We start from the raw sequence: 10529 nt of genomic DNA, 5'->3' as shown, positions 1-10529 counted from the left end.
GGGCAAAGAGACGGGAGATGAAGACAGACGACGAAAGACTCAGACAAACATACCCCCCCCCCCAAAAAAAAAAAAAAAAAAAAAATTAAAAGACAGGAGGAGAGATAAAAAAAATAAACAAAAAACCCGAGTGACAAAACGAAGATAAGGGAAAAGCCCTTTTTGAAAAGCCAGTTTTTTGTTTATCCCAGCGCCCCCACCTCTCTTGCCGTCTAATTCTACTTTAAAAGGCCATTCCACAGAAAACGTCTTACAAAAAATGACGAGGGGGAAGAGAATTCGGCGCTCCTGCAAAACCCGTGCGAATCTTGCGAGGAAAAAGTGTCCCAAGGTCAGCCCTAAGTTTGATCCCCTTTAAGGAGGAGGAGGGGAGGGGAAGAGGAGGAGGAGGAAGAAGGGGAAAGGGAGGAGGGGGGGAAAGGAAAAGGGGAGGGGAAAGAGGGGGAAATGAGAGGAAGAAGGGGAAAGGATTAAAAGAGGAGGAAGTTTGGGGGAAAGGGGGAGGAGGAGGGGGAAAGAGGAAGAGGAAGGGAAAAGGAAGAGGAAGGAATGAGGGGGAAAAAAGGGGAAAAGAAGGGGGGAAAGAAGAAGGGGGGAAAGGGCCAAAAGGGAAGGGGGAGGAGGAGGAGGGGGAGGGGGGGGAATAAAGAGGAAGAGGGGGAAATGGGGAAGAGGGGGAAATGAGAGGAAGAAGGGGAAAGATGAAGAGGAGGAAGCAAAGGGAAAGGGGGGGAGGGGAGGGGAAGGGGAAGGGGGAATGAGAGGAAGAGGGGGGAAAAATGGAGGAGGGGAGGAATGAGAGGAAAAAAAAAGGAAGAAGAGGAGGAGGAAGACTAAGGGAAGGGGGGGGGAGGGGAGGGGGGGGAAAGGGGAGGGGAAAAAAAGAGGTTTTTAAGGGGGGAGAGGGAAAGAGAAGGAGGTTTGGGAAATAAAGTAGGAGGAAAAGGGGGGAAGGAGGAAGAAGAGGAAGAGCAAAGAATGGGGGAAAGGGGGAAAGGGAGGGAGAGAAAGAAGATGAATTGGGGGATAAAAGGAGAAGGAAGAAAAGGGAAAGGAGGAAAAAGGGGGAGAGAAGAGGAGGGGGGAAAAGGGGAGGGAGGAGAGGGGAAAGGAAAGGGGGAGGGTTAAGGAAAGGGAGGAAGAAAAAGGAAAAAAGGGGGGGGCCCAGGAAGGTGGGAGTGAGGCGGATATAAAGGACTGGGCGGTAGGATAGTAGTGGGGGGAGAGGGTGGTGGGGGGGGGGGGAGTTGGAGAGTGAGAGGTGGATAAGTGAAGATAGGGTGGAGTCTTAGGTCGTGTGAGAGGATGATTGGATAGTGGGTGGGATGTTTGGCGCGCCCGGTCCGTAACACGTGGGGGGGATGCGCCGCAGAACGGGGGATGTGCGAGGGACGGTCGCCGAGGCCACACTGGAGGCGCGGGAGCTCGAGGCAACGCGCCGCTGAGCCGATTTTCGCCGCGGCTCTCCGCCCCACGCCGCCGAGCGGCGCAGCCCGCCGCGCCCACGCCGGACGACACAACAGGACCGCGACGCAAGCGCCGCCGGGCGCCCGAGAGCGACGGCGAAACCGGCGCCGGCGACGAAGTGGCGCAGCCGCGCCCGCACCACGCCCCACGCGGCCGCCGACCGCGGGGGGTGGGCGCGGCACGCACGGCGCGCCAGAAGACCGCCACCGACGACGCACCACGCGCCTGCGGCCGGCGCAGCACGCCGACCTCCTAGCGGCGCGCGCCTCGCGCACTTCAGACCGCCGGGCCGCCACACTTCCGCCCGCGAGCTCAGACGGGGGGGGCGCAGCCCCCCTCCGCATCCCACCTCTCCGCAGAACACCGCCGCGCCAGGCCCCTCCGGAAGCGGTAGACGCCCACACCAGCGCGGCAGCCGCCCTCCCGAGAGGCGCCGACAATCAGACCGCGGAAGCCGCCCTCGCCACGAGGCCGCGCCACCCTCGACGCGGCCGGCGCCGTCGCCAACTTCAGCGGCCGGCTACGCCGCACCCCTCCAGCAGGCGCCGACGCCGCCTGCCGCCCCCTCCAGTTGCCGGGGGGGGCCGGCGCGGCCGACGAACAAGTCCGGCAGCGCCCGCCCCCTCCGCCGCCGCCGCCCGCCCCCGCCGCACGCCGCACACCCCTCCGCAGCCGCCCGCGTGCCTCGTACCCGCCTCCGCCGCCGCCGCCGCACGCGCCCACCGGTCCGCTCCATCCGCGCTCGAATCCCCCATCCGCCTCGCTCCGATCCTGTCGCCTCCGCCGCCTCCTCCTCTTTCCTCCTCCTCACTCCTCCTCCGCCTCCTTCCACTGCCCCCACCTCTCCTCCCTGTCACCTCCTTCCTCCTCCCGCACTCCTCCTCCCCCTCCCCCACCTCCCCCCCCTCCTCCTCCTCCACCTCCTCCCACTTCCCCACTCCTCTATTTCCTTCTCCTCTATATCCCCCACATCCTCCTCTTCCTCCCTCCACCTCTCTCTCCTCCTCCTCCTCCTCGTGCCTGCAGTGGGCAGATCTATATGCCCGGGACAGTGAGCCAATGCGACACCGCAGTTTACCTTTGCCGGAGAGCAGCAGATGCTTCATTCTCGGAGGTGCTGCTGGACCGCCCCCCCCCCCCCCACCCCACCCCTAAAAAAGATAAGTAATTAAAGAAAATAAATAAAATAAAAAGGAAAACAAAAAAAACATATAATGCTGCAACCTACAACTCACAGACGTGATCGGCTCGACTGTCGATGAATACTGCATTGTTCTGTGCGTGGTGCGTGTGATGCCTTTATTTTCTGCCGTTGTGTTTGTTTGTATTTTCACGAAAGCGCTTTTGAATATAGATTTAGACGTATGTGCATTTATTTCTTATTTATTTAATTTGTATGTTTAATTTTTTATCTCATTTTTCTCATATTTTATTTCATTATTTATTTTATTTCAGGCGTATGTGTATTATTATTATTTTTTATTGGTATCGATTTGTTTTTGCTGTGCGTTGTGGTCTTCTTCGTTTGGTCGCCTTTGCTGGGTGCTCAGCGGTGTTACGTAATGGGTTCCTGGCGATGGGGGTTCGACTGTGCCTGCGGGCGGGTCGGGAGGCTGAATGTTTGCTTGTTCGAACTGGATTTGCTTGGACACAAATGGGATTTTAATTGTACACACACACACACACACACACACACACACACACACACACACACACACATATATGAAGACAGACAGACAGACAGGCAGGCAGACAGACAGAGGGAGAACGGGAGAACGAGAGGGAGAGAGAGCAGAGAGAAAGAGAGAACGAGAGAAAGAGAGAGACTGAGAGAAAGAGAGAACGAGGGAAAGAAAAAGAGAGTGAGAGAACGAGAGAAAGAGAGAACGAGAGAAAGAAAGAACAGGAGAAATAGAGAACGAGATAAAGAAAGAACAGGAGAAATAGAGAACAGAGAGAAAGAGAGAACGAGAAAAATAGAAAACAGAGAGAAAGAGAGAACGAGAGAAATAGAGAACTGAGAGAACGAGAGAAAGAGAGAACGAGTGAACGAGAGAAAGAGAGAACGTTAGAAAGAGAGAGCAGAGAGAAAGAGAGTACGAGAGAAAACGAGAGAACGAGAGAAAGAAAGAACGAGAGAAAGAAAGAACGAGAGAAAGAAAGAACGAGAGAAACAGAGAACAAAGAGAAAGAGAGAACTAGAAAACGAGAGAACGAGAGAAACAGAGAACAGAGAGCACGAGAGAGCAGAGAGCATGAGAGAACGAGAGAAATAGAGAAAGAGAGCGAGAGAGACATAAGTCTGTGCACGAGAGCGGAGAGCGGCCTCGTCAAGAGAATTCCCCAGGTAGCTCAGCGGCACAAAAATAATAGCAGAACATTTTCAGAATTATCCAAAGCCCAAATAAATGAATGAATAAATAAATAAATACATAGATAAAATATATTAAAATATAATCGTCATCGCATTGCATCCCGACATATGAAATTAGCATTTAAAAGTCCCACCGTAATTATATCCGCTCTCTGATCACTTAATGGAAGGTTACGATGCTATATTCAACGGCAGCAGACAGAGAGGAGTTAGAGATCTAATATAGGATTTGGGTGAACACTGTTGCCAGGGGAGGAGAAGGAGGGAGAGAAGGAGGAGGAGGAGGAGAGGGAGAGAAGGAGGGAGAGGAGGAGGAGAGGGAGGAAGGAGGGAGAGAAGGGGGAGGAGAGGAAGGAGGGAGAGAAGGAGGAGGAGGAGAAGGAGGGAGAGAAGGAGGAGGAGGAGAAGGAGGGAGAGAGGAAGGAGGAGGAGGAGAGGGAGAGAGGAAGGAGGAGGAGGAGAGGGAGGAGGGAGAGAAGAAGGAGGAGGAGGAGAGGGAGGAAGGAGGGAGAGCAGGAGGAGGAGGAGAAGAAGAGAGAGAAGAAGGAGGAGGAGGAGGAGAAGGAGGGAGAGAAGGAGGAGAGGAGAGGCGAAGGAGGAGGAGGAAAAGGAGGGAGAGAAGGAGTAGGAGGAGAAGAAGAGAGAGAAGGAGGAGGAGGAGGAGGAGAAGGAGGGAGAGAAGGAGGAGGAGAAGAGGAGGGAGAGAAGAGGAGGAGGAGAAGGAGGGAGAGAAGGAGTAGGAGAGAAGAAGAGAGAGAAGGAGGAGGAGGAGGAGGAGAAGGAGGGAGAGAAGGAGGAGGAGGAGAAGGAGGGAGAGAAGGAGGAGGAGGAGAAGGAGGGAGAGAAGGAGTAGGAGGAGAAGAAGAGAGAGAAGGAGGGGGAGGAGGAGGAGAAGGAGGGAGAGAAGGAGGAGGAGGAGAAGGAGGGAGAGAAGGAGGAGGAGGAGAAGGAGGGAGAGAAGGAGTAGGAGGAGAAGAAGAGAGAGAAGGAGGAGGGGGAGGAGGAGAAGGAGGGAGAGAAGGAGGAGGAGAGGAGAGGGAGGAGGAGGAGGAGGAGAGGAGGAGAGAGGAGAGAGGAGGAGGAAGGAGAGGAGGAAGGAGGGAGAGAAGGAGGAGGAGGAGGAGGAGGGAGGAAGGAGGAGGAGAAGGAGGGGAGAGAGAGGAGGAGGAGAGGAGGAGAGAGAAGGAGGAGGGAGAGAGGAGGAGAGGAGGAGGGGAGGAAGGGAGGGAGAGAAGAGGAGGAGGAGAGGAAGGAGGAGGAAGGAGGAGAGAAGGAGGAGGAGGAGAGGAAGGAGGGAGGAAGGAGGAGGAGAGGAGGAGGAGGAAGGAGAGGGAGGAAGGAGGGAGGAGAGAAGGAGGAGGAGGAGGAGAGAGGGGAGGAGGAGGGAGGAGAAGGAGAGAAGAGAGAGGGAGGGAGAGAGGAGGAGGAAGGAGGAGGGGAGGAGGAGAGAGGAGGAGGAGGGAGAGGGAGGAAGGAGGAGGAGAGGAAGGAGGAGGAAGGAGGGAGAGAAGGAGGAGAGGAGGAGGAGGAAGGGAGAGAGGAGGAGGAAGGAGGAGAGAAGGAGGAGGAGGAAGGAGGGAGAAGGAGGAGAGGAGAGGAGGAGGAGGGAAGGAGGGAGGGAGGAAGGAGGAGAAGGAGGAGGAAGGAGGAGAGGAGGAGGAGAAGGAGGAGGGAGAGAGGAGGAGGAGGAGGAGAGGAGGAAGGGGAGAGAAGGAGGAGGAGAGAGGAGGGGAGGAGGAGGAAGGAGGAGGAGGAGGGAGGAAGGAGGAGGGAGAGAGGAGAGGAGAGGAGGAGGAGGGAATGAGGAGGAAGGAGAGGAGGAGAGAGGAGGGAGAGAGGAGGAGGAGGGGAGAGGAGGAGGAGGAAGGAGGGAGAAGGAGGAGAGAAGGAGGAGGAGGAGGAGGAGGAGAGGAGGAGAGGGAGAGAGGAGGAGGAGGAGGGGGAGAGAAGGAGGAGAGGAGGAGAGGAGGAGGGGGAAGGGAGGAGGAGGAGGAGGAGGAGGGGGGAGGAGGAGGAGGAGGAGGAGGAGGAGGGGGGGGAGGAGGGGGAGAAGGAGGAGGAGGCGGAGTGGGAGGAAGGAGGGGGAGAAGGAGGAGGAGAAGGAAAGGGAGAGGGAGAGGAGGAGGAAGAGGAGGAGGAGGAAGAGAGGGAGGAAGGAAGGAGAGAAGGAGGGGGAGGAGAGGGAGGAAGGAGGGAGAGAAGGAGGAGGAGGAGGAGAGGGAGGAAGGATGGAGAGAAGGAGGAGGAGAAGGAGGAGGAGGAGGAGGGGGGGGAGGAGGGAGAGAAGGAGGAGGAGGCGGAGTGGGAGGAAGGAGGGGAGAAGGAGGAGGAGAAGGAAAGGGAGAGGGAGAGGAGGAGGAAGAGGAGGAGGAGGAGGAGAGGGAGGAAGGAAGGAGAGAAGGAGAAGTAGGAGAGGGAGGAAGGAGGGAGAGAAGGAGGAGGAGGAGAGGGAGGAAGGAGGGAGAGAAGGAGGAAGAGAAGGAGAGGGAGGAAGGAGATAGAGAAGGAGGAGGAGGAGGAGAGGGAGGAAGGATGGAGAGAAGGAGGAGGAGGAGGAGGAGGAGGAGGAGGGGGAGGAAGAAAGGAGAGAAGGAGGAGGAGGAGGAGAGGGAGGAAGGAGGGAGAGAAGGAGGAGGAGGAGGAGGAGGAGAGGGAGAGAAGGAGGGAGAGAAGGAAAAGGAGGAGAGGGAGGAAGGATGGAGAGAAGGAGGAGGAGGAGGGGAGGGAGGAAGGAGGGAGAGAAGGAGGAGGAGGAGGAGAGGGAGGAAGGAGGGAGAGAAGGAGGAGGAGGAAGAGAGGGAGGAAGGAGGGAGAGAAGGAGGAGGAGGAGGAGAGGGAGGAAGGAGGGAGAGAAGGAGGAGGAGGAGGAGAGGGAGGAAGGAGGGAGAGAAGGAGGAGGAGGAGGAGAGGGAGGAAGGAGGGAGAGAAGGAGGAGGAGGAGGAGAGGGAGGAAGGAGGGAGAGAAGGAGGAGGAGAAGGAGGAGGAGGAGGAAGGAAGCAGAGAAGGAGAAGGAGGAGGAGGAGGAAGGAAGCAGAGAAGGAGGAGGAGGAGGAGGAGGAAGGAAGGAGAGAAAGAGGAGGAGAAGGAGGAGGAGAAGGAGGAGGAGGAGGAGGGGGAGGAAGGAGGGAGAGAAGGAGGAGGAGGAGAAGGAGGGAGAGAAGGAGGAGGAGGAGGAGAGGGAGAGAAGGAGGAGGAGGAAGAGAGAGAGGAAGGAGGGAGAGAAGGAGGAGGAGAAGGAGGAGGTGGAGGAGAGGGAGGAAGGAGGGAGAGAAGGAGGAGGAGGAGGAGGAGAAGGAGGAGGGGGGGGAGGAGGGAGAGAAGGAGGAGGAGGCGGAGTGGAAGGAAGGAGGGGGAGAAGGAGGAGAAGAATGAGAGGGAGGAAGGAGGAGAAGAAGGAAAGGGAGAGGGAGAGGAGGAGGAAGAGGAGGAGGAGGATGAGAGGGAGGAAGGAGGGAGAGAAGGAGGAGGAGAATGAGAGGGAGGAAGGAGGGAGAGAAGGAGGAGGAAGAGGAGAGGGAGGATGGAGGGAGTGAAGGAGGAGGAGAAGGAGAGGGAGGAAGGAGGGAGACAAGGAGGAGAATGAGAGGGAGGAAGGAGGGAGAGAAGGAGGAGGAGAATGAGAGGGAGGAAGGAGGGAGAGAAGGAGGCGAAGTGGGAGGAAGGGGGAAGGAGTTAAGGGAGATGGAGGAAAGTAGGAGGAGAAGAGGAAAGAAGGAGGAAGAGATGAAAGAGAATGAGGTATGAAGAGGGATAAGAGGACGGAGGTAAGTAGGAGGGAGAGAAAGAGGAGGCGAAGAGGGCGGAAGGAGGATGGGGTGGAAGAGTAGGAAATGAAAAGGGGAAAATGAGAAGGAGGTAAGGAGGAGGGAGAGAAGGAGGAGAATAAGAGAGAAGGAAGAAGGATGGAGTATATGGGAAAGGAAGGAAGTAAAGAGAAAGGGTGGGAGGAAGATGAGGAGAAGAGGGAGGAGGGAGGGAGAGATAGAGGACAAGAGGGGAAAGAAAGATGAAAATGGGAAAAGAGGAAAAGGAGGAGGAGGAAGGAGAGGGGAATGAAGAAAGGAAGATGACAAAGAGGAAGATGAAAGAGAATGGGAAGGGACAAGGAGGAATGGAAGAAGGAGTAGAATAAAGAAGGAGATGGGAAGTACGAAGGAGGAAGGGAAGACGAAGGAGAAGGGCGACAAGAAGATAGAAAGACGAAATAAATTGGGTAAAGAAAAGAGAGAGAGAGATAAAAGAGGAGAATGCGGAGGATGGGGAAAGATGATGTCAGGAGAGGAAGAAGGAAAGAAAATATAAACGAGAGAAAAGAAAGAAGGGATAGGAGGAAAAGGATCACGACAAGAAACAGACAGACAACTTCATCCAGATGTTACGTGAAACTGCAGGGAATCGTGAGAGGCATCGCGTGGAGGAGGGTAGGCTGCGTGGAGTTCGAAGGGCGACATAGATAGATAGATAGATAGATAAATAGAGATAGAGAAAGGTAGATAGATAGATAGATAGATAGAGATAGAGAAAGATAGATAGATAGATAGATAGAGATGGAGAAAGATAGATAGATAGATAGATAGATGGAGATAGATAGATAGATAGATAGATAGATAGATAGATAGATAGATAGATAGATAGATAGATAGATAGAGATATATATATATATATATATATATATATAGAGAGAGAGAGAGATTGATAGATAGATAGATAGATAGATAGATAGATAGATAGATAGAACGTGAGGAATTGACCTTCTTTCGGGAAACGTGAAAATATGACGTCTTAAGTCCCTTTTTTTCGGAAATAAAAGAGGACTGATTTTATGTGTTTATCTTCGTGATTCGTACCGGATACAGCAAGGCTATTAAGGCTATTCATGTAGTCAATGATAAAGCTTAATAATATTACGAGTAGAATTACAATACAAATTATCAATCAATCTGTGACGAAGGTGAGAACAGAAAGAAGAGAAACGAGCAGATATAAATACGAGGCAGTGGTGCTGAAAGAACGGAAGGGAGCTGGAACGGAAATCGGGTGTTAAATATAGGAACTGCCAAACTAAAGTAGATGGCGTAGAACTGTAAAAGCCCGAGTATGAGTGGAGGGAATGGTATTGGGAGAGGACGCAGGTACAGAGCGGAAATACAGCAAGGAGAGGAAACCTATACGTCGTCGGTTGTAGAAAGAACCGTATAGGCAAGCTCTGTGCATAGGTTGGAATTTAACAAAGAGTTGGATGACGTCCATGAACACGAGACGTTGAGTCTTCGCGAGCGTGGACGTGGGAAGCCATAGGAAGAAGTGTTTCGGAGAACCTAGCAGGGTGATATCTATGGGTGAACACGAGCGAGCACGCACGAGGAGGAGGACAAGGGCGACCGAGGAGCGAGAGCCAAGAATGGAGCGAGCCCAAGGGTGTCACGGGCAGCCACGGGGATACGACCCCGAGGGGCGAATGGCCGGAGGGGAAGCGAGACAATGGGCGCCGAGGGGAGGAGGTGGCGAGCGGTCAACGAGGGGCCAGGGATGGCAAGATAGGTAGAGGGAAATCGGGTGTGGCCGCCAAGGTGTTATCTACCCTGAATTAATCAGCCCCGGAGCGTAACTCGGTAAACGCAGGCGGGCGACGGGTACGATAACTAACCGAAAGTTCTCCTTTTCGTGGCCTTCATGAGCGGATTAGGTAACAGAGGAGCGAGCGATGGCCAGTAAATCCCGCTCTACTCACAGCCTTGTTGAGTCTACATGATCATTTGCCTCCTGGCGCATGAGTGTCCGGGTAAGGGAGGGGAGAGAAGGGCAGGGAGGGGAGGGGCCGAACGTGAGGGGGACGGGATGAGGGGAGAAAGGGGGAGGGGAGGCCGAGGCCCGCCAGCCAGTGCACGCGGCGCGGTCGATCGTCGCGGATGGGGAGGTTGTGTCTACGATATTCTTTCCTTCGCCGCTGCGTCACAACCTCGTACTCAGCTGGGACCTTCGGCTGGGCCTTCGTGACTGGAAAGAGTGATCGGAGGTCGAGCAGCACCTTGGCTTCCCGGCGGCATCGCTGAGGTAAGGAGACTGGTGTCTTTGTTTACCTTCTCGCCCCCTCCCGCTCTCCTGCTCTCCTGCCCGCGTTCGGCGTTGTTGTGATGCTGCACAAGTGATTCTCCACGGGGTCGGGGGCGTCTCGATGACATACTGATAAGGAGGGGGGGAGGGGGGCGGCTGGGGTTCGACAGCTGCATGGCGACAACGCATGAGGTGCTGACAGAGGGTCTTCACAGCAATCACAAGCTCCAGGTTTGAGCTTCAGCGGGAAGGACCGACGCATTCTCACGCTAGCAGCCTGGGATATTTATTGACCACATGTCGTGCATGGCAATACACCGTCGCCGGTTTATGCTCCCCTTCCCCGCCTTGCTTTATCATGATTGTCCTGCCAGCAATAATCCGCGCTCGCCCCCTCTCCTTCCTGTCACGTTTCTAATTGATTCAGCTTCTCTCCCGATTGCCTCCTTTGCACACGTGCGGCTGATATACGGGGCACAAACGACGCATCGGCTCGTGCATTTTCAGGCGAGTGCCAGCTTCCTCTGTCCCTCATTGGGCACGTAAAGAGCTGAATTATGGACGTCCAGGCATGCATCACGTGACTAAAACTAAGCCAGACTAACCGGAACAACGGAGTTCAAATCCTGTTTA

The 10529-nt window shown here is 55.1% G+C and overlaps 2 protein-coding genes across 2 annotated transcripts in view; both read left to right on the top strand.

Moving 5' to 3' along the window:
- Positions 1-1380: 1380 nt before the first annotated feature.
- On the top strand, positions 1381-9140 carry LOC125032897 (serine/arginine repetitive matrix protein 1-like). Its single transcript, XM_047624283.1, has 3 exons — positions 1381-2154; positions 2541-2581; positions 9059-9140. Exons 1-3 carry the CDS (start codon positions 1381-1383, stop codon positions 9138-9140), a joined length of 897 nt encoding a protein of 298 aa, XP_047480239.1.
- Positions 9141-9717: 577 nt separating this feature from the next.
- LOC125032909 overlaps positions 9718-10529 on the top strand; it is a 20591-nt gene continuing 19779 nt past the window's right edge. Inside the window, exon 1 of the mRNA XM_047624301.1 lies at positions 9718-9896. The gene's annotated coding sequence lies outside the window, so the exon portion shown is untranslated. The remainder of the gene's footprint in view (positions 9897-10529) is intronic.

Source organism: Penaeus chinensis, chromosome 15 (assembly GCF_019202785.1).
Source record: "Penaeus chinensis breed Huanghai No. 1 chromosome 15, ASM1920278v2, whole genome shotgun sequence".
Taxonomy (NCBI): domain Eukaryota; kingdom Metazoa; phylum Arthropoda; class Malacostraca; order Decapoda; family Penaeidae; genus Penaeus; species Penaeus chinensis.
This window is presented reverse-complemented; position numbering and strand designations above follow the sequence as displayed.